Source organism: Ovis canadensis, chromosome 3, assembly GCF_042477335.2.
Source record: "Ovis canadensis isolate MfBH-ARS-UI-01 breed Bighorn chromosome 3, ARS-UI_OviCan_v2, whole genome shotgun sequence".
Lineage (NCBI taxonomy): Eukaryota > Metazoa > Chordata > Mammalia > Artiodactyla > Bovidae > Ovis > Ovis canadensis.
In genome coordinates, this window is record NC_091247.1 from 32,428,277 (window position 1) to 32,455,068 (window position 26,792).

At 49.8% G+C, this 26,792-nt stretch overlaps 1 protein-coding gene across 2 annotated transcripts in view; it reads right to left on the reverse strand.

Annotated features, from left to right (window-relative positions):
• Positions 1 to 20,407, reverse strand: part of ADCY3 (adenylate cyclase 3) — an 88,029-nt gene extending 67,622 nt beyond the window's left edge. For both annotated transcript variants that reach the window (XM_069582773.1, XM_069582772.1), the window contains exons 1-2: positions 19,534 to 20,407; positions 18,218 to 19,054 (exon numbers count right to left, since the gene is read on the reverse strand). In XM_069582773.1, coding sequence (XP_069438874.1) covers positions 18,218 to 18,892 — 675 coding nt within the window. In that variant the 5' untranslated portion in view covers positions 18,893 to 19,054; positions 19,534 to 20,407. The remainder of the gene's footprint in view (positions 1 to 18,217; positions 19,055 to 19,533) is intronic.
• Positions 20,408 to 26,792: the final 6,385 nt, after the last annotated feature.

Genomic DNA, 26,792 nt, shown 5'->3' on the forward strand with positions numbered 1-26,792 from the left:
CAGCAAATCATAATCTTTTTGCTGGTGCTTCAAAATATTGGAAAAGTTACCAAAATGTGACCCAGAGACACAAGTCAGCAAATGCTGCCAGGAAAATAGTGACAACAGAATTGCTCTAGTCAGGGTGGCCACAAACCTTCACTTTATGAAAACACAATGTCTAAGAAGTGCAATAAAGCAAAGTGAAAGTGAAGTTGCTCAGTCGTGTCTGACTCTTTGAGACCCCACGGACTGTAGCCTACCAGGCTCCTCTGTCCATGGGATTTTCCAGGCAATAGTACTGGAGTGGGTTGCCATTTCCTTCTCCAGGGGATCTTCCTGACCCAGGGATCGAACCCGGGTCTCCCACATTGTAGACAGACGCTTTACCGTCTGAGCCACCTCAAGCCCATTCTGCAATAAAGCAAAGCACAATAAAATGAGCTATGCCTATATGCATCTTTAATTTAATGTACTCTATTTCATGTATATTTAATTTCTAAATACATGGGTTTTTTAAGCATCTTAGATATTAATTTCTCATTTTGATATCAATTTCGCATTTAAATGCTTTTTCTCTGCAAAGATTCTGTGTTTTTTCAATCTTTTAACTTTACTGTGGCTTTCAGTGGCTAAGTCAAAGTTCTTGGTAAATGTCACACTGCACTTGAAAATATATGGGTTATTTTCAAACATCTTTTGATATTGATTTCTAAAATAATTCCACAGTGATAAGAGAACAGACTCTGTATGATATCAATACCTTTAGACCATGAAATTTTTGCACCTTGTTTTATGTCCCTGGATATGTTCCAGTTCTCCTGGTTTATACTCTATGAGAACTTGAATAGAATTTGTATCCTGCCATTGTGTGAAAACTGTATAAATCTTCATTATGTTGAGTTAGTTTATAGTGCTTTTCAAGTCCATATATCCTTCTACTTTTCTGTCCATCCTATTGATTTTTGAGAGTTTGATATTGAAATTCCAACTAAAAATCTTAATTTACTTAAAAAACTGTAATATATAGAAGAAGTATATATAACTTTGGTCTGCATTTTTCAAGTCTCCTATAAATGTGTTACCATACTTCCATAATTTAAATTTTTTTAAAAGAAAAAAATACAGTCTACATCAAATATTATTACTTTACATGTAGTGGAAGAAAATTATAACAGTATATTTTCATTTCTTCCTTTTCGTCCTTTGGGCTATTGTTGTCATACATCATACATCTATGTTATAAACAGCACACTGTTTGTTTTTGCTTTATACAATCTTTTAAAGAGATTAAAAATGAGAAAAAATTACTTCCGTAGGCCTCTTTATTCTTTTTGTACAGTCCAAATTTTTATCTAATATCAATTTTCTACTGCCTGAAAAATTTTCATTAATGCTTTGTGGTATAGGTCTGCTGGTCATGAATTCTCTCAACTTTAGTTTGTCTATTGAAAAAAAAAAGTCTTCATCTTCATTTTTTGAAGGATATTTTTTGAGTATAGAATTCTAATTTGATCTGTCTTTCAGTTCTATTGTTTTCTGCCTTTAATAACTTCTGGCCAGACATCTACTATCATTCTTATCTTTGTTCCTCTATGTCTTTCTTTCTGGTTGTTTTTATGAGTTTCCCCTTAACTACTAGGATTAACTAACTTGACTGTGATGTGCTTTGGTATGATTCTATTTTTGCTCTTTATATTTATTTGAGTTATTTTGAGCTTCCTGGAACTGTGAATTTATAGTTTTCATTGAATTTGGAAATATTTTCCACTATTAGAAAAATACTTTTTCTGTCTTCTCTCTGCTCTTCTTCTGGGATTCTATTGCTTCCCACTGCCTACAAAATGTAGTCAAAGCAATTTCAAATAGCTTTCTGGGTCACCCATTTGAGATTCCAAACTACCTTCTAGACTCATCTGTCTCATACACCCAATTCTGCAGTCAAAGTTGTGTATGTGTGTGTTCAACCCCAGACCATGGCCCACCAGCAATTGTCTCTGCCCCCTACCAATCCAGGGCTCAAAATATATTTTTCCCCTCAAGGCACAGTTCAGTACTGCCTCCTCTAAGAGACCTTTCCCAGCTAAGGCAGAATGATGCCTTTTCTCTGTACTCTCACAGGTCATCTGTCATAGCGACTCCCTGAGAGCTTGAGGACATACTTTCAGTAAATGTGGGATGAGTCCCACCCTCAGCCCCCAAAGAAAGAAAGGCACTGGACTCCGTGATGGGCGTTAAGAATGATAATATGTCAAAATGCACCTAAGCGAGAATTTCCAGAGAGAGAAGTTGAGCACACAGTATTTTAGGAAGAAGTGAGTCAGGCAGCATCTCTCCTTTTTCCAAAGGGAAAAATGAGACACATAGCAGATTAAGTCAATTATCCTGAGCCAGAGGAAATATCCTCCAAGGATCTTCACTCTCAGACCAGTCTCTCAATGAGGCCTCTCAAGAGTTGGAAAAAAAAACCATTCCAGCTTCCAACTTCCTTCTTATAAAGTCAGGGGAGCAGGAGGAGGCAATCATATTCCAGGAAACCACTCAGCTCTTGGATCCAGGTCTCTGAGGAGAGAATCCTTGCCAAGGCCCCAAGAAAGCAAACAGAATTCCCCAAATTAGAAGAACTAAAGCAAAATGAATCAAGCAACCAAGAGCAGCTCAGCAGCAAAAGACATGAAGCCTGAGGCCATCCCAATTTTTCACCGGAAATTCTTTCAGGGGCCCAGAACTCCACGTCATCCCGTCAAACATGCCCACTCCAGGTGACCTGCCCCCCTTTCGTCTTCGCCTCCCATTCTCATCATTCTCCCCACACAACCACAGGCTCAACAGTCTCCTCTCTAAACAAACTCCCCCTAACGCCCCTCGGGCCCCTCACTCCCTTTTCACTCCATTACTGCAATGTCACCTGCCTCTGACACCTGCCAACCATTCCTACCCACAGCCCTCTGAAGCTGCCATCTCCACAGTAAGTTCCCGAATCAGAGCCACACAAACTACTCATGAAGTCCCTTCTGTTTCCTGTTCCCGTCGCGGGTCTGTGGCCCATCATGTGGTGGGCCACGGTGGAGCACAGTGCTGGCCTGGGGGCCTGGAGGCCGAGTGGGACCTCAGGCGAGTCACTTCCCCTCTGGGCCCCAGCATCCTCTCTGGAAACACTCAGTAATAACTCAGAGGCCACCCTTCCTGGCAGAAGCAGTGTGAGCAGCAGGGGAGCGCAAACACAGGAATGAGATCCTCTTAGGTGCAAATCCCAACTCCTCCCGATTTGTAAATACCACTCAAGCAAAATGCAGTCTGCCACCTTCCAACAGGGAAACTCTGGGGTTGTGCTAGTGACAGATAAGCATATAATCATAGTAACACTTGCATCTGAATGGGGCTTTGCGGTTCACAAAGTGTGTCCACTCATCCTCTCATTACAGCCTTCACCACAACCCTGGAGGAGCTGGGGCGTCATCATTACCAGCATGGCAAACACACAAGGCAAGTACTATTCCAGGAGCTTTATTCTATCAGTCAGAGATTTAGTAATGAAGGCACAGAGCAGACTAAGCAACCTGACCAAGCTCCTGGAGCTACAAGAGGCAGAACCAGACATGGAACCCTGGCATCTGGCCCCACGTCTGGCTCCTGCTTACTGGGTTCGTGTCCTCTATTCCCCTTATTCACTGAGGAGAAGACCAAGCTCAGTGACATCAAATGGTTTTCCCGAGACCCACACCCACAGCAGGGCAGAGTTTCAACTCAACTCCTGTTCACTGACAAGACAATGATGAAACAGACAAAATCAGAAACACAAGGGATGTCAGCACTTGGCGGGTATGTGGATACTATGACTCTCCCTCAGCTCAAGGAGTGGCCGCAGGTGCCCACGAGAGGCCACCAGCATGGACCCCACAGGGGGGACTCCTGGCTGAAGGAAGGAAGGGCTACAGATCACCAAGGACGTGTGACCACCTCGAGGGGGCACCAGCTACTATAAAGGAACGTGTGGATATTAGCACTGAAAAGTTTGCTTCATTGATTTGCATAAACTTACATAAATAATCTCTCAATCTCAAATGTGCATATATCACACACACATGCAAATTCAAAGAAAACTCTCTGGATGTATGCATGCCACACACTTGGCAATTGTTGCCTGTGGGGAGGGGAACGGCAGAGGAAAAGGGGGCTTCATTTTTGTGTTTTTATTTCTGCCTCAGTTGAACCTGCCTGCCAATACAAGAAATGTAACAGATATGGGTTCTATCCTTGGGTTGGGAAGATCCCCTGGAGGAGGAAATGGCAAACCACTCCAGTATTCTTGCCTGGAGACTCCCTTGGACAGAGGAGCCTGGCAGGCTACAGTCCGTAGGGTCACAAGTGTCAGACATGACTGAAGCAACTTAGCATGCATGCATGAAATGTTAATATTTCTTACAATAAGAACAACACATGGTATAGAAGAAAAAAATTAATCATCACCTCTGTCCGTAAAAAGGGACCTAATGTTAACAGCAGGTATCCTTGAAAGATAATACTATGGATCATATTTCCCCATACTATTTAGTATTTTCCAGGCAAAAGCAGAGACATTACTTTGCCAACAGAGGTCCGTCTAATCAAAGCTATGGTTTTTCCAGTAGTCATGTATAGATGTGAGAGCTGGACTATAAAGAAAGCTAGGCACCAAAGAATTGATGCTTTTGAACTGTGATGTTGGAAAAGACTCTTAAGAGTCCCTTGATTGCAAGGAGATCCAACCAGTCCATCCTAAAGGAAATCAGTCCTGAATAATCATTGGAAGGACTGATGCTGAAGCTGAAACTCCAATACTTTGGCCACCTGATGCGAAGAACTGATTCATGTAAAAAGACCCTAACGCTGGCAAAGTTTGAAGGCGGGAGGAGAAGGGGTCGACAGAGGATGAGATGGTTGGATGGCATCACCGACTCAATGGAAATGAGTTTTGAGTAAACTCTGGGAGTTGGTGATGGACAGGGAGGCCTGACATGCTGTAGTCCATGGGGTCGCAAAGAGTTGGACATGACTGAGCAACTGAACTGACTGAACTGAACTGAGGCTTTCCCTAGTGAGCACATTTATTACTTTTATATTAAACAGAACCATATGAAATGAAATTGCCATTGCTTGCATGTTGAAAATGGTTGGATATTGATTATTTCATGTGATTCAACTTACTCATAATTCATGCAACAACATTCAACAACGCTGGAGGGATTGCTCTGTGCCAGGCCCATATTCAGACAATGATTATTTTTTTAAGAAAATAAATAAACCAAGCTCCCTTGTAGGCAGGACCTGAGGGTACTGTGTCTGTGTCCCCAGGAACCTGTGCAAACATGTGTCCAGAACCATACATGTTTGGCCGAGTGAAGAGGTAAATTAGCAGACAGGAGGACAACAGATGCCCATCAATAGGCACACACATGCAGTTAGGCTTCCTAAGCAATCAACAACAAACACAGCGTCCCTGTAGGAAAAGAAGAGGGCAGACAGAGAAGAGGATGGGTCAGACTCTGGGTAACTTGATAATCGTGCTGGTCTTCATTGCTCTGGCAGGGCAAGAGGAACAGAGAAGCTGTGGGGAAGGGAAAGGCGTAAGGGACACACAGGCTACAGAGGGACATGGACGGCCCAGGTCAGAGGATGGCCCAGGTCAGAGGACGGCCCGGGGAGGCAAATGCACCTCCAGCTCCAGGCTGCAGGTTCAGTGAATGGTTCCCTGGGACCAGCTCCTCTGCTCTCTTAAATAGCACATCCTGCCAGGTCAGAGACATTCTGTCAGTCTCTGGGGAGCTATCCTACCACTTAAGCAGCAGTGGGTTTCTCTAGATTAACTTCCATTTTCATATAGACTATAATTCTTTTATTAAGACCTCATTGGAAAAGAGCGTGATGCTGGGAAAGATTCAGGGCAGGAGGAGAAGAGGGGTGACAGAGGATGAGATGGTTGGATGGCATCATCGACTCAGTGGACATGAGTTTGAGCAAACTCCGGGAGATAGTGAAGGACAAGGAAGCCTGGGGTGCTGCAGTCCATGGGGTCACAAAGAGTCAGACATGACTGAGCAACTGAACAACAACATCTAAATTTCCATGAGTGGAGACCACCCTCCCCACCAAACCTCAAATTACAGTTGTGGTCTTTACACCTCTAGCATTTGTGTCCTGCAACAAGGCAGGATGGGCAGGGTTCTGAGAGCAGGCAGGGGAAAATGTGTCTAAGATGGGAAAAGGCACCACGTCTCAGTTTGCAGCCAAAGAAAGTGCTAGGATGATGTAAGGCCCAGAAACCACGTCACCTGAGGGCTTCATGAAAAAGTGCAATGGGTTAGGCTGAAAAGGAGAATGAAAGAGAGCAAGATGGCTGAATCCAAATACCAGGAAGGCTACTGGGTAGAGAATGAGAGGCAGATGTGAGTTTCTTCCCCTGAATAAACCAGAACCAGGACCAGATGCTTAGAGGGGCAGGATGGGGCTCCAGCAGGAGGGCCAGGAACATAGGACAGCGCTAAAGCCCTCCAAACCCATGTTCCGGATTAGTCAAGTCCACCCACTCCCACAGAACCTGCCGACCTTATGTGCATAACTGGCAGGACTTCTCTAGAACTTTCCTGCACATCTGCTCCAATTTCTGGTGGTGGTGGTGGTAGTTTAGTCGCTAAGTTGTGTCCAACTCTTGTGACCCCATGGACTGTAGCCCACCAGGCTCCTCTGTCCAAGTATTTTCCAGGCAAGAATACTGGAGTGGGTTGCCATTTCCTTCTCCAGGGGATCTTCCCAACCCAGGAATCAAACCCACGTCTCCTGCATTGCCGGCAGATTCTTTACCGACTGAGCTACGAGGGAAGCCCATAATGTAATTAAGAACCTAAGCAAGTAAAGCATCAGTATGAACGACAGACAGTTGTTATTTCTAAGAAAAGTAAAATGAGCATTTTGGAATTTTCTGAATAAATGTGAGTAACTAACAGAAACTGCTGCTGAATTAGAAGTGGGCAAGACACCGGTAAAAATTTAGCCAAAATAAAAGTCATAAAGATCTAAGATTCGGTCCCTAGATTATTTTCAAGTGACTTTTAATCCTCTCTCCACTTTAAGGAAACTAGAAATTACAGAGGTCACATCTTACCTACAAAAGGTCATAAGGAACACCAAAAAGGATACCCAGAAGCAATGATCTTTCCTTTCCACAAAAGATGAGTAGCTAGATGTTTTCAGCTGAAATAAGCTATTTTAAATGCATATACATGTTTATATTTATGTGCAACTTTTTGTGATTTTTCGATTCTACTGACTTTTAAAAATCTACTTTGTGGAGTTAAAGTTTACATACAATAAAAAGCACCCGTGTAAAATGTATATTCCCTAGCCATGTAGTGATTAGGACTCTGTGCTTTCATTGCAGGGACCCCAAGTTCCATTCCTGGTCAGGTACCTAAGATCTTGCAAGCCATGTGGCACAGCCAAATAATAATAATAAAATGTTACTTTGATGAGTGTTGACAAATTCACACAACTGTGTGACTACATCCACAGTCACCGCAGGGAACGCCTCCATCACCCCCAGAATGTTCTTTTGTGCCCCATCCAACCCCCTTCTTGCCCACAGTATCTAGGGCATCGTGGCTCTTACACACACAAAATGCATCAAGGTCATCTGGTGATCACCAACGCTTACCACCATCTAGCTTTTGTTTCTACTCCCTTTTTTTCACATACAGTAAAATTCTCTTTGTTCTGACACACAGCTGTATGACCACTGGCAAATAATTTAATTTTTGGCATCAACTGACCAAGCACCTGTGTCAATCTCTCCAGGTTAAAGGACTGTCACTGCATTTGGACCTGACACCACCCACGCTCCATCATCACTCTCTGATTCTGGGCACCGTGTTATCTCTGTAAACTGAACTGCAAGCTCCATCTTTTCTACCCCTAAATCCAGCGATGAGTGTTGTGAGGTGGGCATGAAAATGAACAGAATGAGGCCACCCAGGAGCAGTGGGCACCCACAGCGCCCTTATCTGCAATAATGGAAGCAAACAAGCTTCACATTGAAATCTCAAGCATTCAACTGAAAGGAAGAAAACATTTGACATTCCTCCAGTCTAAATCATTCCAGAGACTTCCTTCACTGTGTCTCTTACCTGCTGCTACTCTTAATTGATTCCTCCAAAAAAAGGGAATAAAGAAAAAAGATATTAAGTGTAAGGCCGTGGCTGGGATGCAAACAAACAGCCCTGCATCAAAAGTACAGAATTCTTGGGACTACCCTGGTGGCCTAGTGACTATGACTCTGCACTCCCAATGCATAGGGCCCAGGTTTGATCCCTGGTCAAGGAACTAGATCCCACACGCCACAATTAAAGATCCCTCATGCCACAACTAAGGCCTGGCACAGCCAAACAAATATACACTTTTTTTTTTTTACAAAGTACAGAATTTTTTGTCCTCATAGGGAACTTCATCTGCAAAGTATGCATTTCATTTCTTAGACAACAACAAGAAAAATGGTGGCTCAGCTAAAGCAACCACCCTATGTAGGACCCTTTACTGACATAAAGAGGCAACATTCCAGATCTGTCCCCAGAGACAGGCCACATGACAACTACGGCTCCAGTTTAGGGAAGGTGGGGGGACTCCTCTGTTTTCCAGAGTGCTTGATGCAGCGCAATGAAAGGTAAACTGTAATCATGTGTAGGAGTTTAGAAAACAGAGAGCTGACGAGTGAGAAACTGTGGCACTTTTCTCGCAATCTGGGGGAGGCTGCGTCTAGCTGACAGCATCGCCCATTACTGGGAAACGGGCCCCGGGGGGTAGCAGGGGGACTCCCAGCCCCAGCCTGGGAGGATGATCCACTTCAGTACCAGGCAATGCTCTTTGCTCAGATTTCCCTTCAGGAAGTGACTGGTTTGGTTTCTTAGGAATTGGTAGTAAACTTGTAACAGACAGGGTGTTACCATCCTTTGAGAATGGTAAGGCCCACCTACCATCAGCAGGTTGGTGACTTAGCCTTGGGCTTATTGGTCAGTCTCTTAAGAATGTGGTCCATGGGGATCAATTCTCCACTGCCCAGCTCCCTCGGGTGAAAAACCCAGCCTTCCGGGGGCTTCAGGGGCAGCCCTGAGCCCAACCCTGGCCTCGGCAGGCAGCTCCCAGCCTTACACTGCCAGCTCTGACTCAGCTGGCCCCATTTCATGGGGACCAGTCCTCAAATGACATGGGAACAACAACCCACGACCACGGAATCTTGCGACCGTTCAAATCCAGCCTGCATACACTGGGATTTCGAATGGGGATAAAGCGTGGTATGGGATTTCTTCTGAAACGTGTCATTTTCTTTTCTGTTTACAACAAAGAAAGGGCTCTTGAAGAGAGGAACAGGAAAAGGTTTCATCATTATTCAAAGCAAACTTCTTAGGAACCACAAAGAGGAATTCTGCTGGAAGGAACGGCTGAAAATGTAATCCGAGGAAGGAGGATACATCAGACACAAAACAGCCAGGAGGGGAAAGGAGAGAGGCAATGGGCCTGCTGGTATTACATATACATAATAATATAAGCAAATGAAAATGAGATGATAAATAAATAAAATCAATAAAGTAAGAGTAACCAAATGTCCTACAGAAAAGGAACAGTTGAGTTAATTATGGTACATTTAGCCGACATCATATTATGCAGCCATTAAAAATGATGATTGTGAACACTAATTTAAAACAGAAAAAAGTCTGTTCTATAAAGCTAAGTACAGAGTAATGCGTACAGCTTTGTAAAAATTTCTAGAAACGAAGGACTAGAAAGAGACACACACAAAATTCGTTATTATAGGATTATAATAAATTTCTCTCATTTCCAAAGTTTCTGCAATATTAGATGGCATTTTATAATTAAAAACACTCCTTAAAATAATCCTTTCACAAGGAGCGGGAAAGAGCCAGTTGGTTACACAGAAGAGGGATGAGGAAAAGGATGATGAATAAACCTGGTCTGATTCATTCATAGATCAAAGATCAGAGATGGTCTGTCAAGATTAGGTGCAATAAAGAAATAAACAGCTAGCATTCTCAAGGTGCTTTACAATTTATAAAGTGCCCTTACAGACCTATTCCCCCTCCCCCACAAGGTGACAAACACTCCCGTGAGCAGTCCCCCACCTGACACCCCAGCCCTACTTCACCATGGCTTGTCTAAAGCTTTCCCAATGCAAAAGAACAAACGGTGCAAACACCACTAGCCAGGGGCTGCCTCCTGCTCCCAGAAGGGCCATCTACTTATCACCAGCCACCTGGGAAAAGCATGGCACATGCAGGAAGCAGAGGTTGATTTGGATGTTCTATGTGAGGGACTGTCCCCCAACAAGGCTGCTCCCTAGTGTTAGGTCCTAAGCCCTCTTCCTTTTTGATTCTACACACTGTCCTTAGGCAACCCCTCATCCTCCCTATGGTTTTGGGTACCACTTAAAGGCTGATGATCCCCAAATCTAGAACCCATGACCTCTCTTCTAAGCTCCAGATCTTAAGCCCAGGGCCTGGCATACAGAAGGTGTTCAATAACGATCCACTGAATAATCTGATAGTTCCACCTGGATATCCCACAGGCACTTGAGCCTGAACTCATCTTCTCCATCCTCTGATTCCATCTTGGTGGGTGGCCTTCATGGCATCATGCCTGGACTACCTCAACAGCCTCCTAAACAGTTTCAACCTTACTCAAGTCCACCAGAAGGATTCTATTAAATACAAATCAGATCTTATCTATCCCCTGTTTCAATGAAGCTTCATCATTAGAGGAAAAAGCCCAAATTCCTTCAATGAAGCCTCATCATTAGAGAAATAAAGCCCAAATTCCTTAGCCCTTCCACTACTTAGCTTCTCTATACCTCGTATCTCTAGCTCCTGCCACCCACGCCGGCTCCTGTCACACAGAATTTGCACCAATCCAAAGCCAGTTCGAATCTCCTATGACTCTGATCAGAAAGCCCTGTTCCCTACGCTCCCTCTGGTAAACTCCTACTTATCCCTCAAAACCCAGCTCAACAATAAGCTCTTAGGAAGCCTTCCTCTGTTTCCTGAGGCAGGGTCTCTTTCACTAACAGGCTTATACCACAACCTGGGAGCTCCCTGATGCCAAGAGATGACTTTCACTCATTCTTTGTATACTCCTGCCTAGAATGATGCTTGGTAAGTGACACAGGAAATATAGTTTCTCTTTAGACTAGAGGAACTAGCAGGAAGGTGGGATGGGACGGTGAGACCTCCAACTCTGCTCATTCTTCTACCTGATCTTATGCAAATCATTTTTGCCTAAGGTCAAGATTAGAACTAGGCCAACAGGATATCAATGACTCATTTTCTGGGCCGCTAAAACCCTTTTCTATTGCTGCTTTTTCCCTAGACAAGACAAAAAATTTTATTAACAAGTGGTTAAGACTAGCAGTCTTGAAGAGTTATATAAGTCTTGCTTTTAAAATGTCATTTTCAAATCACATAAATTAACATCAGAATGTTTCCCTAGCCTGGATCTAACCAAAGATTTACCAAACTCTCAGAGTTGATGAGGAAGGAAATAAAGATAAAAGCAAAGCAGGAATGAATTTATTCAACACACACGTATAGAGAGAGAGTCAGGACCGAGGCACGGCAAGGGGCTGTACTAGCGGTCTTCCTCTCCTTGGGGCAAATGACAATCTGCTAAGAAAGACAAACTGGATGTGTTTCCGAAGGATGCGCACAAGCAAATTTCCACCTCGTGAGAAAGGAATACAAGCATCAGACCGGGCTGCCCATCTAGCTGATATGTGGAGAGAAAGGGCCGGGATTGGTGCTGGGGTCGTGATCGGAGGCAGTGTGCCCGCCTCCACCCTGGACAGTGCCCTGGACAGAGCGAGTATGTGTGTTTGAAAAAAAAAACACAAATTCTTCTTCAGAACATAAGGCAAATCCCAGGCAGATGAACCATGAGCTATCATCTTTTCACGTGCAAGGCAGTTTTTAACTTTGAGTATCTTAGAAATGATGTGTTGGATCTCATAGAGAATCAATACCTTCAAAAAGTTATACACAGTATCTGCATAAGACTGGTTCCAGGGACTGTCACAAATAACAAGGGCATATATTAACATAAAGTGGCACAGTACAACGAAGACAGTCTGCTCTCCGTATGTGTAAGTTTCACATCCACGGATACAGAGAAATGACTACACAGCAGACCACATTTCTAACTTCTGAAGCATCCTAAGGTACCCCACCCAGACTCATGGCTCTCTTCATCTCTTTCCCCCAACATCCCTCATGCACCCCCTGGTTTAGTAAAAAGCCTCAGAAGACGGCGGCCCTCCATCCCTTCCTTCCTAGTATGTACATATCACTCTCACATCAAGGGGTAGAATCAATTTCCCTTTATTCTGCACCTGGGTTACCCCTTGTGACTTGCTTTGACCAATAGTGATGGGTCTAGCCTTTAAAATCTCTGATGACTACCACCATGCTGTGAAGAAGCCCAAGCTAACCACGTGGAAGGGTCACTTAGAGAAGCTCCAAGGCTCCAGGCATGTGTGTAAGACCTTCTCAGGCTCTGCCAGCATAGCTGTCAGTTGAATGCTGCTGCTGAAAGAAACAGTCCAGGCAGCCAAGTGAGTGGCCTTGGCCAAGGTATGGGAAACAGGGCAGCACCCAGCTGAGCACAGAGAATCGCGAGATTAAATAAACTGTTACTGTTTTAAGGCACTAAGTTTGAGGTTATGTTATATAACCGTGGATAACTGAAATACAGAGTAAATGAAGGGATGGTGGTGGGGGTTGGTCGCTAAGTCATGTCTGACTCTTGTGACCTCATGGACTATAGCCCACCAGGCTCCTCTGTCCATGGGATTCTCCAGGCAAGAATACTGGAATGGGTTGCCATTTCCTTCTCCAGGGGATCTTCCCGACCCAGGAATTGAACCCAGGTCTCCTGCATTGCAGGCAGATTCTTTACCAACATGTTTAGTAAGGCCACTGAGAAAACCCACATTAGTGAACTTCCTAGAGGGCCAAAATGTAATCCTTATTCATCCAAACGTGTTCTTATCCATTTCTGATAAAAAATGTTTTTAGAATGTAGTATTAGACCCCATTTCACACTAAATGTAACCTAATGTTTTCTTGAAGTGGGGATCATGATTATAGACATGGGTTACTATAAGGTCCTGTAATGGAGCAATGCCTCCTCCAGCCAGGAAGGTGTATACAGCCTATCAGCTGCAACGCCCAGACAGCTCGGCCTCTCCATAAGCAGCAATATGTCTGCCCCTAGAAACACCTCCTCGTCCCCTGCGTTGCTCCTTCTGACACTTGTGGGTGAAGAAACTGAGGACCCAATCCTGTTGGAACTGTATCTCAACAGATTCTCGGGGAAGATCTAAGGGGTTCTTTTATGACGGGAGAAGAGAAGGAACTCTGGAATTCCACTGGCCAGGTTCGTATCCTGCTCCTCCACTTGCTATGTAGCCCTGGATGAGCCATTTCACTTACGTATTTCAGTGTCCTCATCTGTAATGCAAAAATACAATCTGCCTCTTGCTGGAAGATGCTCAGCTGAAACACTGCAAGAGCTCAGTAAATGTGAGTACCCTGTCCATCCCCAGGTTCACTGGGTCTGTACCTGGGGGTTATCTTTGAGTTCAAAATCTAAGTGTCAGTCAGGATGGTACCCACGGAAGTAGATCACCACGAGTGCCTGTGTTCATGAGGGCACAGATCGGAGAGGGGGTGGCCAAGTGTTTATTCAGGCTTGGAGGACCCAACTGGGGCTTCCCAGGTGGCTCAGTGGTAAAGAACCCACCTGCCAATGCAGGAGACTCAGGTTGGATCCCTTGGAGGAGGAAATGGCAACCCACTCCAGTATTCTTGCCTGGGAAATCCCATGGACAGAGGAGTCTGGCAGGCTATAGTCCATGGGGTTGCAAAGAGTTGGACATGACTGAGCATCTTCACTTTCTTTAAGGATAGGAAAAGGCCCCAGAAAAATGCAGCCAGGGGAATGGACTGAGAGGAAACTTTCTGCAAAGCTGTTACATGTTCAATAACTGACCATTCCTTCCCCCAGGCAGTTGGATTCAGTGGCCTCCCGGTCCCCTCCTATGTGTTTCCTTGTTATCCAGTTCCTACATGATGCCTGTCTACACACTTGTGGAGGATGAGCCATCTGTCCCACTGTGGGATGGGGGCAGCGCCCAGGGCCAACAGGACAAGAGCTGAATTGCTATTACCTACTCCCAGTCTGCCTGCCTGTCTGTCATTCAGACACACACACACACACACACACACACACACCCCACCCCACCCCACCCCCTCGGCTGCTCCAAGGGGCCAAGAGCTGGGTTGCTGTTGCTCACTCCTAGTCTGTCTGTCTGTCACTCACACACACAAAGATACCTGTCTGTCACACACACACACACACACACCTACCTCTGAGGCTGCAAGCCCCAGGCGATGCCCCCCTACCTCCCCATCCAGCTCCTGTTCCTGCTCCCTGCACTCACTTCTCATGAACTCCTGGCCACGCCTCCACCAGGAACATTCTGTCACAGGCTTCTCCCCTCTTTACATCCAATTCCCAGGGGGAAACAGAGAGGTGCTCCCTGTGATATTTTAGGACCTCCCACTTCTTGGCCCTGTTCTTCAATGCTGCTTATAGCAAAGGCATCAGGGGACAGCCAAGGACACAGGAAAGAGGTCGCAGAGAAAAAGAGGCTTTCAGGGATGCCCCCTGCCCCTCACCCATCATCCCCCCCTCACCAGTGATCCCTCTCTAGTTGCCAGTCCTCCTCTCTTCTCTCATCCTCCCAAGCCTCACTTTTCTCACCTATAAAATGGAGCCAGTAACACCCAAGATCAGTTGAGATGATGCGTGTGAACATGAGTTCCAGCCTATACACAGTTCCAGCCTATACACTGCAGCATGAGCTCCCTCCAGCCTCCCAGAGCCAAATGCTCATTCACTAGGTGGATGATCTGCTATGTAATTTGTAGGTGTGAAAGGAATCACACATCCACGGCTCCATCATGCTCTAATTTGTGAATAAAGGTCTTAACAGGCTATTAATTCCATGAGACAGTTTTGCTCTTGAATAGCCTCTTTGCTAGGAAATAAAGCTGTAAACTATTTCTCAGGGGTTCCTCAACCCTAACTTGTCAGATTCATTTTTTAAGGACCCCCTCAGAAGCTAACAGATGTCTGTGGCTACATGGGAGGGCCTTGAGAGCAGCCGCTGGCCACAGGAATGTTGCCCATCTCGGCTGTATCTTCTTCCCGCCCCATCTTCCCCTTCGTTTTCACCCATCAGCAGCTGCCTGGCCCTGCCCTTGACCCCCTCCCTGCTTCATCAGCTCACCGATGGGGCAGTAAAAGGCAAGCTGGGCCAGGACCCAGGCAAGGGGAGGGATGTGGAGAAAGCCAGTTTGCTTCTCCCTCCCCAGCCCCACATCATGCTCTCCTCCACCACAGCCTCTGACATCATTATCTGACTCCCTTCAGTCCCAGACCTGCAAGCTGCAAGGCCCATACTTGTGCTCAGTCAAAGCCACTCACCCACTAATAAGTGAAGCCCCAGTGACACCCCATCCCACAGCCCCTGACTCCACCTGCTCTTCCTGACGGAACCCCAACCAGCCTGCCTCCATGAGAAGAGCCAGGCAAGGTAGGCTGGGTGGCTTGCCTCTGATACTTCAGGCTACCCCAAGGCCCCCATGTCCTTCTATCTCCTCCCACCCCAGACTCAAGTACGGTTTGTGGGGATGAAGGGCCAGGGGAAGCACGCTCAGGCACTGGGAACATTCCTTCGGTGCTGCTGGCACTCACAAAGCCCCAGAAACCCAGTGTCTACTTCTAACTGTGAAACTGGGTTCACCCTCCACCAACCCAGGAGAGTCCCTGGCTGGGGCCAACAGGTGATGGGAGAAGACAAAGCAAAAGGAGTCTGTGGGCAGGAGAAAGTGACCCAAGGAGGTGCCCGGTGTTACTCGGACTGTCGGGGGGGAGGGGGTCTGGCTGCCTGATCCTCACATCCCTGTCTTCCAGCCCTGCCCTCTTCTATGCCGGCACCCCATCCCGGGGGGTTTCAGGGGCCCAGGGGAGCAGCAGGCAGGTGAGCTTCATCCCAAGGCTGTGGTGGGGAGGTGTTCTCCCCACAGCGGCAGGGGGCCGCAGGGGCCTCAGGGCTCCATCGTGCTCCTAGAAACTGAATGCAGGGCCCCTATGACTTAAGACTCCAGTGGGTGGGCCTGGGAACGCAGGCACCTTTTCAAAAAGTCATATTAGTCCCAAACAAGTGACTCAGAAACTTCTGGAACACAGCCACTGAAGGCTGGAGCCTCCTGCATTCTATCTCAGGCTCCCAAACAGACCCTGGGAGCCCCGTCTCTCTCCCCTTCTAGTCCCAAAGCTGTATCCAAGGCACCGCTTCTATGTCAAGGTCATGCTCTCCTGGGATGCTAACAACTGCTATTCTTGATTTACTTATTTTTCTCTTTTTTTTTCCCCTGTTTCCTAATCTTTTGGAGTTTCTGTTTCTCAGCAGTGCCCCAAAGACATCAACAATCAAGCGTTCACCCTCTGGGCTCCAATGTGGAGAATGTCTGATTTGCCTCCTTCGTGGGCAGCGAAGCATACTGGAAATTCATGGGGTCCAGGGACCCTGGCAAAGAGAAAAGAGCTAGAAGTGACTGTTTAGATAAAGTAAAGGGTTCAGAGTTTGATCCCAGGCCCCAAGGGCTGCTATGCCCACCGATCTGTCCGCAAGCTGTACTTTTCATTGATTCCCAAAAGGAATGCCTCTCACCATTCTTGCCCAGATAGCTTCCAGCAGGGCCCTCAGCTGGCAGGAGCACAACTTGAAGTTCACCAACTCGGAAGTCATTAGGGGTATGGCAGGCTGTCACCCTTTTATGAACAGGGCCTTGGGAGGAAAAGGGACCTTCCAGTGTGCCTGCATGAATCCATGTATACCAGCCCAGGGCTGGGCCCCTGCAGAATCAAGGCACAAAGCTTCTGTGAGATGACTGCATGAGCCAGAATGGGAAAACAGGAAGAATCTTGGTCCAAGAACTGGGGGAAAAGTTAAAACAGAGGAAAAAACCTGTGTTTCCCTCTAACCAAGAAGGAGGCAATGGGGCGGCCCCACAGTGTGGTTGCATCGACCACTGGCACTGCCACGCCCCTGGAGACTCAGCCCCCCCATCCCAGGAGACTCTGGCTGAGATGGGGGCAGTGGTGTGACATAGAAGGAAGAGTCCAGAAATGGGAATCTGGACATGGACATTCCAGCTACCCACTGCCATACCTGTGTGAACTGAGAGAGGTCACTCTCCATCTCTGGGCTCATACACAAAATGAGGAAAAGGTAGCGAGTAGGATACACAGCTGTGGAATTCATAGACTCTCAGCCCTATGGAACCCCCATCACCCCACAGGTGACCCAGCTCAGAAGACCAGGCATCACATCTCCGCAGCCCCTCAGCACCTACCCAGGGTCTTGGCACCTAGTGGGGAGCACAGACTGTCTATTAAGTTAAAGCCAAATTTCCGCCCCTTCCAGCAGAAAGCTTCCTCCAGAACCAGTAGACCCTCCCTCACTATGGCTGGCTACCCTGTCCCCGTCTGTATCCATGCACCATGGCTCCCAGGGGGAGACCACCACTCCATCATCTGAGTGCTCAAGCACCCTGAGCTCTCAGCAGCAGAAGTGGGATCTGTGACAACCACACAGTCCTTCACATCTCATTCTTTGAGGTCACCCACAACCTTTCATCTTGATAACAGCCACTTTAGGCAGGCAAACACCGTCCCCACTGGGCAGAGGCACACTGAGTCCACACAGTCAGCCTCTTGCTGAAGCCACTCAATGCCAAGTTAAGAGGCCAGAAGCCAGGGGAGCCCTCTTTCCCCACAAGAGTCCTTCCTGGCAGGGGTCAGTGACAAAGACAAGGCTGCCTCGCTTGAGATCAGGCCCAGGCCCTTCCGGCCACCTGGGTGTGGGTTGACAGAGTGGCCAATGTCCGGAAATCCTCTGATCCCTCAAGCCAACCACAGACCAGCGCTCCAGTGAAGCCAGGGGTTGAGAGAGAGGTGGTCCTTCCTACACACGTAGATGAGAGCCCCAGACCACCCACCCTCCGAAATAGGTACCATCTCAGCTGAGAGCCGCTGGGGAAGGAAGTCACTGGCCGGGTCAAAAAGCGGGACTCACCTCCCTCAGCAACCGCACTCCCTTCAGCCCGTCCTGCTGCTGCTGGGCCACGGTGACCCCCAAGACGAGTGTGTGCGCGACGCAGGAGACCACGGAGATGATGACAATGGGGCTGAGGCTGAGCGGCAGCGTGATGAAGAAGGAGAAGACGAAGAAGGCCTGCCAGCCCACCGTGTCGCTGGCCGCATGGGCACGGGAGAAGTTCAGGCCCAGGTAGGAGAAGACCTGGGCTGATATCAGCAGCCACAGCAGGTAGGGCACCACTCTCCGAGTGACCCGGTTGGGGAGCAGCCCCTTTTTGCAGAGCACGAAAAGGATGATGTCCAACACCAGCCCAACCCCGGCCACAGTGAGGGGGGCCAGCTTGTCAGCAGAGAAGACCACGGCGCACATGACCACCACATAGCAGTCGAAGAGGGCCGCAAAGACCACCAGCACCAGCAGGGTCTCATGGCGCTGCCTCTTGAAGTAAGTCTGGTATAGGTTCTCCAAGGACTCTGGTACGAAGGTCAGTCGCATGAAGCGAGGTAAGCAGAGGCACGACCCCGAATTCCGAACTGAGATTTCATGGGTCCGGCCCACCCCGCGGTCAGGGTCCGAAGGCAGGCTGACAGAGTACTCGGCCGAGTACTCAGCGGAGTACTCGGGTTCAGAGAAGCCCTGGGTCCTCGGCATCCTGGCTGGTATCTGCTTCTACTGGCTCCGGAGAAGCCGGCTGCAGAGCAGAGGAAGTGCTCTGGCACGGGCCACCTACCGGGACTCTCGGAGACCTGGGGCCACTTCGGGCAGGAACGCAGAGTGGGATTCCAGGGCTCAGGGAGAGCTGACCATCTGGAACTTAAAAGGACATCACTGAGTAGAAGCCCCTCTTCCTTCCTACCCGAGCTTTCTCCACGACCTGCCCCAGCCCTCCGGGAAGACTCCTTGCTGCCAGAGGCTCCAAAACCGAGGCCTTTCTCCCGCCACCCCAACGCTAACGGCCACCACCCGACCACACACATACTTAGTCTTGTCCACCCAAACACTCTGCTTCCTGTCTCTGGCTGTGGAGGGGCCTGGCTACCTCTCCACCATCCCTGGTCTCTCTCGGTGTCATCTCAGTCTCTCTCACCCCTCTGATCTCCTCATCTAAGTCGCCTCCAGGCCCAAGTCTTAGAATGTGAGGATAAAACATGATCCAAGAAACCAGCGCCAGCCTGGGGGGTTCCTAAATCTTTCTCTGTTTACTTCCCTTCTCAGCCAGCCCTTTGGCCCCTGGGGCTCCCCATCTCAGGGCACTGTCTGCTCCGGAAGGCAGGCCCTGCCCCTGCGCTTACCTGTGCGGGAACTCGAGAGCCGCGTGGCCCGTGCCAGTCCCCTCGCGGGCTGCGAGGCCGGGTCACGCGTGCAGCGGGAGGGGGCAGGAGGGCTTGGCGCGCCCGGGGGCTGCTCTCCACGGAGCCGCGCCGCCCCGCTAGCGCCGCGGTCCCCGGTCCCCCAGCCGGGGCGCGACCCTCCCGCCGTCAGGCCGGGAAAGGCGCAGGGCTGTCCTTCAGCATCCACAGGCGCCCGGCCGCTGGAGAAAAGAGGAGGCGGCGGCGGCGGCTAGAAAATCCGGGGGCGCCAGCCTCTTGGGCTGCGGCTCGCGGGGCCGGCGCCCTCCCTCTGGCCCCGCAGTGGTGGCGGCGGCGGCGGCGGCAGCAGCGGGGCTAGGGGCGCACCCGGGGCCCTGGGCGGCGGGAGCGCGGGCCGAGGCCAGGGAAGCCCGCCAGCATCCTCTGCCCCGCCCGCGTGCCGAGCGGAGCCAGCCGAGCCCGGGCGCGCGGCACAGTGAGTCCCCGCGCGGCGCTGGCGGCTCCGGGGCCACGCGCGCTCCAGGCCCCGGGAGGCGGGCGGCGCCCCTCCCTCCCCGCAGTCGCCGCCCTCTCGGCGAGCTGGTCCAGAGCTGGGGCGGCGGTGGGAGTGGGGGGGGTGCAGGGGAGGGGCGGGGGGAAGGCGCTCCGCTCGGGACCCCTACCCGGTGCGGGGGCAGGAGGAGGAGCGCTGGAGCGACTTGCAGGGGCCCCCGCGGCCCCACGTTCCGGCACCGGGCGGCGATCGCTGCGTGGAAGCTCTGGGTGGGCGGCGGCAGGAAGGATGGGCTAGTCAGGGCCTTCCCGCTGCAGGCCGGGTGTCGGAAGTTAAAAGCCCGGGACGTGCCCTCCCGCAGGTGAGGCACGCTAGGGGCATCCCGGGCGCCCCCTCCTCTACCGCGGCTTCCTTCCGGGCTCGGAGAGGCGGGGGCTGAGGTTTGGGGACAACTCCCCTGCCCGGCGCGCCAGGCCTGTGTCCCCGCCCACCCTGGCAGCCCAAACGCCGGTCTGAGCTTGCCGCAGAAGGGCCCGCAGCTGAGCCCGATTCTTGAAGGAAGAGGGTAGGAGTGGCCCAGGAGGCACGTGGAATTGGAAGAGACCCTGCTTCAAAACGGTCTCTTGTGCACATTCCACCTGTTTGAGGCGTTTTTTGAATGTAGGAACGCTGTTAAGAACGAAGATGCTCCTTTGAATGGTTAAGTCTATCAGTATCTTGAAAGTTGAAAGTCGCTCAGTCGTGTCCGACTCTTTGCGACCCCGTGGACTGTAGCCCACCAGGCTCCTCCGTCCATGGGATTTTCCAGGCAAGAGTACTGGAGTGGGTTGCCATTTCCTTCTCCAGGGGATCTTCCTGACCCAGGGATCGAACCCAGGTCTGCCGCCTTAGGCAGACGCTTTAACCTCTGGGCCACCAGGGAAGCCACCAATCTCTTACTCCACAGCATAAATTACTTTCCTCGGATTTGACAAAACGTCTTGTCAAGATCAACCACAGGCTTTAGGAATTTACATAAAGGGAGAGAAGGGAGATAAGTTGTTTTGAAACACAAGAAACTATGTGGAGGGAGGAGGAAGGGAGTTGCTGAGGACGCCAGCCCTTTCAGGGTGGGCTCCCTGGGGAAGGCAGAACTGGGTAAGAGAAGAGAGGAACCCAGCCCTCCAGGCCCTGGATGAAGGTGACTCCTGGATCTCTTGAGATCATCTGTGAGGGCCCTTTGCAGAACCTCAGGGGGCAGATTCATTAGAGACTTGACCCTATCACAGCTGTTTCGGTCTGTTTCTCATACTAACTACAAAAAACTACTAATCTCAGCTCAAACCTGTCAGGGTTTGCTTCCAAAGGTGAGAAATATGACATCAAATTAGGAGGAGGGTAATTTCAATAATCCCTGGGTCAGGAAGATCCCCTGGAGAAGGAAATGGCAACCCACTCAAGTATTGCCCAGAGAATCCTAAGGACAGAGGAGCCTGGCAGGCTACAGTCCACAGGGTTGCAGAAGATTGGACAAGACTGAAGTGACTAAACAGCAAACAACAGTTTCAATAAAGCAGCATTTCTCCCCATTGGAATTCAAACACTTATTTTGAATCGTTCAGTTCAGTTCAGTCGCTCAGTTGTGTCTGACTCTTTGGGACTCCATGGACTGCAGCATGCCTGTCCATCACCAACTCCCAAAGCTTATTCAAACTCATGTCCATTGAGTCAGCGATGCCATCCAACCATTTCATCCTCTGTCATCCCCTTCTTCTCTTCAATCTTTCCCAGCATCAGGGAGTTTTCAAATGAATCAGTTCTTTGCATCAGGTGGCCAAAGTATTGGAGTTTCAGCTTCAACATCAGTCCTTCCAATGAATATTCAGAAATGATTTCCTTTAGGATAGACTGGTTGGATCTCCTTGCTATCCAAGAGACTCTCAAGAGTCTTCTCCAACACCACAGTTCAAAGCACCAATTCTTTGGCACTCAGCTTTCTTTATGGTCCAACTCTCACATCAATATATGACTACTGGAAGACAGACCTTTGTTGGCAAAGTAATGTCTCTGCTTTTTAATATGCTGTCTAGGTTGGTTAGAACTTTTCTTCCAAGAATTAAGCGTCTTTTAATTTCATGCCTGCAGTCAAAATCTGCAGTGCTTTTGGAGCCCCCCAAAATAGTCTGTCACTGTTTCCACTGTTTCCCCATCTATTTGCCATGAAGTGATAGGACCAGATGCCATGATCTTAGTTTTCTGAATTTTGAATCATTACACAATGTTAAAGGAGGCATGGTTTTTATGTTTAACCAAGTGCTCATGCTCTTGCTTTAATCGTGTTTGACTCTGTGCAACCCTATGGACTGTAGCCAGCCAGGCTCTTCTGTCCATGGGATTCTCGGCAAGAATACTGGGATGGGTTGCCCTCCCTCCTCCAGGGGATCTTCCCAACCCAGGGACTGAACCTGCATCTCTTATGTCTCTTGCATTGGCAGGCGGGTTCTTTACTAGCACCAACACAATCAAGATACATGTGTTAATAAAAGGAAAAAGAAAAAGCTGATAAATACTGTTTGAGCCTGCTTGGGCTCAAGGGACAAGCACACGGTGCCTTCTGTGAATCCCTCCTGCTTTCCTGGCACACATGCCAACTCTTGGGGTTCTGTGGAGCTTCCCACTTGGCAAGGCCCTGGGCCCTGTGGGTTTCCTGATGAGCCTGCTCCCACCCCATGCTCTGGCCTCTCCTCCCCACGAACCCTGTGAAGGGAGCGGGTTCCACAGAGAGATCTCTCGGCCCCTCCTACCCTGACTGCTGACCTCACTGCTCCGCTTCCTGGCCTTCCACAATCCTCCTCTCTCAGCCATGCCACCTGTTTAACAGACCTGTGCTGAGAGCACCCAGGATGCCCAGCCGGCCCAGGCATCCATCAGCAAAGACCAGAGGAGCCACCTTGCCCGCGCTCTCAAGATGCTTGCCAGCTCTGCCAGGGTACTATGTCCACGAAGATAGACCCTCAGCTGAGCACAGACCACCTGAAACGGGGCCTTTCAGGACTAGAGGGGAGCATCAGATTGTCTGGAGCCTCTGCCAAGGCTCAACAGCAAGACAGTACACTCCCAACCCCATTCTGCAACCTGGATCATATGCATAGCCCTTCCCTATGAACGTGGGAAACCCAGGAGGGCAGCTGCAGCCCCTCATTGAAGCCAGAGGCAACCGAGGAAGAGAGACGGTCAGGGAAAACAGAGCTAGTCAGAGACAGACAGTGAGGCCACAAGAGTCTCAGCTGTTTCCCTCGTGGCTGCTTCTCCAGAATGTGGCACCTGGTGGGTGCTCAAAACAGCCACTGAATGAGTGGATGATTTCCTTAAGGAGAAATGGTACTGTGTAAGTGCACCTGGCTGTCCCTGAGAGGACCAACAGGCCTTATTCATTGATGCTGAATGTGTCCTTTGCTGGGGTAAATTAAAGATAACTAGGGACTATCCTGGGCTTCCCAGGTGGCGTTGGTGGTAATGAACCCGCCTGCCAATGCAGGAGACAGAGGAGATGCAGTTTCCATCCATGGAATGGAAAGATCTCCTGGAGGAGGGCATGGCAACCCACTCCAATGTTCTTGCCTGGAGAACCCCATGGACAGAGGAGGCTGGTGGGCTACAGTCCATGGGGTCTCAAAGAGTTGGACACGACTGAGTGAGCACACACGCACGCAGGGAGTATCCTGGTGGTCCAGTGGTTAAGACTCCAAGCTTCCATTTTGGGTATGCAGGGGGTGTGGGTTTGATCCCTGGTCAGAGAACTAAGATCCTACATGCTGCATTGTGGGGCAAAAATAAAAATTATAATTAATTTAAAAAAATAAGAATAACCCCACTCAACTGAAAAGGGATCGAAGTGTTTTCAGTTTCTACGCTATGCGTCTTGCATTATCTGGACAACTGACATGCATTCTTTTACAATCAAAAGATAAAGTAAATCTATCTTGCAAACACACATGCACACATCCACACAACCCAAGACCATGAATGGTTGTGTGGGTGACTTGCCTATGACACATGTCCTAAAGTGAAGACAGAATTACGGGCTTGGCTAGAAGCTTGGAGGGCGTCCCAACCTCCAGCCGATCCCAGGATCCACTCAGATAGGATAACTGTTTGCCAAAGGCAACTTCTGTTTGTACAGTTTGAGACTAGAGATGATTGCTGAGAATTAATGGTTACTGGATAAACAAGAGTGGTGTGCCCCCCCCCCCCGCCTCCCCCCAGGGAAAAGCGGTGGCTCCTGAATCCAGCAAACAATAGATCAGAGCAGAACCCTAGAGTCCTGGGGAAAGAGAAGTGGGAGGAGAGAAGATCCCCAGCTCCCCTGGTGCTGGGCCCTGGGGAGGGCCCTGACTGGGGCCTCAGCTGAAAGCAGAGCCTGACGTGGGCCTGTGTGCAGGTGGTTTAATTGAGAGAGTGACTCCCAGGGAGGGAAGACAGGAAAGCCGGTAAATACAGGGTGTGCGCGGGAGTGGTCCCTGCCGCTGGCTGTGGGGCTCAGTCCCTCTGGGACCCTCTGAGGAGCCGTGCAGAAGGCACCTGGGCATGTTTGGCTGGATGACTGGAGTGGGATGGGGGGGATAGTATCTATCTGTCTGCTTTCATCCTGCAGTGGTTGAGGGGTCCTGGTCAGTGGGTTTACTCTCAAGTACTTGCAGGCATGCCGGTATGAGCCTCAGGGAGGCTGAGTGGTGGGCAGTGGGGCAGGAAACAGGACACTTGTGCAGAGAGGCAAGGACTCTACAGGGTATACCTGCAGCAATTGCAGAGTAGATGGGTGGGCCGGGAGGATGTCTCCTACAGGGCCCAGACCCCTCACCGACTCCTCTGGCTCAGAGGTTCGGAGCCTTCATCTGGAGGGCAGGAACCCTCTGGAGTCAACTGTGGGCACTGGCCTGGATGCTGCAGGGGACTCAGACAGATGATTCCAGCTCCCCAATTCTCAGTATCCTCGTGGTGGATAACAGAGACTGCCCCCTAGGAAATGGGGCTCAAGGGCATCAGTGTGTGTGTTAGTCACTCAGTCATGTCCGACTCCACAGACTGTAACACACCAGGCTCCACTGCCCATGGAATCCTCCAGGCAAGAATACTGGAGTGAGCTGCCATTCCCTTCTCCAGGGGATCTTCCCAACCCAGGGATTGAACCTGGACCTCCTGCATTGCAGGTGGATTCTTTACCATCTGAGCTCCCCGGAAAGCCCAGCAGAATGGCTGGCAAGTCTCTACAGAACAAGTCAAATGGGAGTTACCAGCCACCTCCTGGCCAGGTCGCACCCACCACTCTGGTGCTGCTGTTCCTGCAGGAACTACTCAGAACCGGGCTGGGCTGCCGTCTCCCTCGGGCCCTGCCTGTGGTTACATCTGGGTCCCTCTCTTGACCCCACTGTGGTGTTCCTCTCTGACATTCAGCCCGAATGTCACTTCTTTGTGTCTCTCTGTCCTTCTCTGTTTCTTGTTGCTTCTGCATCCATGTTAAGGTCTCCCCAGCTCTGCCCCTCCCCTGGGTCACTTGTTGGACCACTGTGAGCATGTACAAGTATGCTTATGAGTGTTTCGGAGTGTATGAGTACATGTTTTGTGTTAGAGTTTGTGACAGTGAGAGTCACGTATGTGAGATGAGTGTGAGTGCATGTGTGTGATGAGTGTGATGGGTGAGCATGCACACGTCTCACGGGCACAGCCACACTGCCCTAGCAGGTAGGCTCCGGCCTCATCTCCTCCTCCCCCATCTGACAGCCCCAGTGCTCTGCTCCCTTCCTGGGGCCTCTAGGTGGGCAGAGAGCACAGTGCGGACCACCTTCTCTTCCCTGGACGGGGGTGTCTCTGGGTCTGTTCCATCCTGGGTGTGAGCATCTCCTCATGAGCTGGGCCAGCTCTCCTCCAGCCCAGCATTTGAAACAGCAGCTATTCCATAACCTGCTTCTGAAATAACATCAACTTAATACCAACCATTCATCCCCTTGCACATACTGGTCGTGGGCAGTGACCCTGTTTCCTGTGGGATCCTGCCTCGAGGCTCTGTGGTGTTCTTTCCTTCAGCTTTATGACTTGGGTACTACCCAGGTCCCCATTTTACAGGTGAGGAAATGGGCTCAGAGACGAGAGGGGACTTGCTCCGGAGCCCACAGCAAGGAGGGGCAAAGGAGGGCTGGACTCCAGGTGCTCCAGGTGGTGCACAGCACAGCTCCAGCAGGAATCCTCAGAAGTGTGCTCTGGGCAGGACACTGTGGTCTCAGACTCAGTGCCCAGCTTGCGGCCAGGGGCATCCGGCACAACTCCAGCGGGAATCCTCAGAAGTGTGCTCTGGGCAGGACACTGTGATCTCAGACTCAGTGCCCAGCTTACGGCCAGGGGCATCCGGCAGAATCATGGCTCCCTAGATGTCAGAGCTGGAAGACACTTATTCTGCTTCAGCCTGGCTGAGGAAGTTGAGGCCCAGGCAGGTTAAATTTGGGGCAAGTAAGATACATGCCCAAGGAGTGCAAAGCAATATGTGGATGCTGAGTAATCCCAAGGCCTCTACGGAAATGTCACGTTTCCAAAAGCACTTGAGCCAGGGCCCCTCCGGGAAGAGGCACCATAGAAATATGCCCTAACGAGCCTCTCCTAGCCTGCTGGGGATTTGAAGGAGCAGAAAAAGATTTTGAACACTGAGAGGTGACAAGGCCCAGGCCAACAGGAGATGGAGGCCTCCGCTCCACAGTGCCTCTCTTTCTGGTCCCAA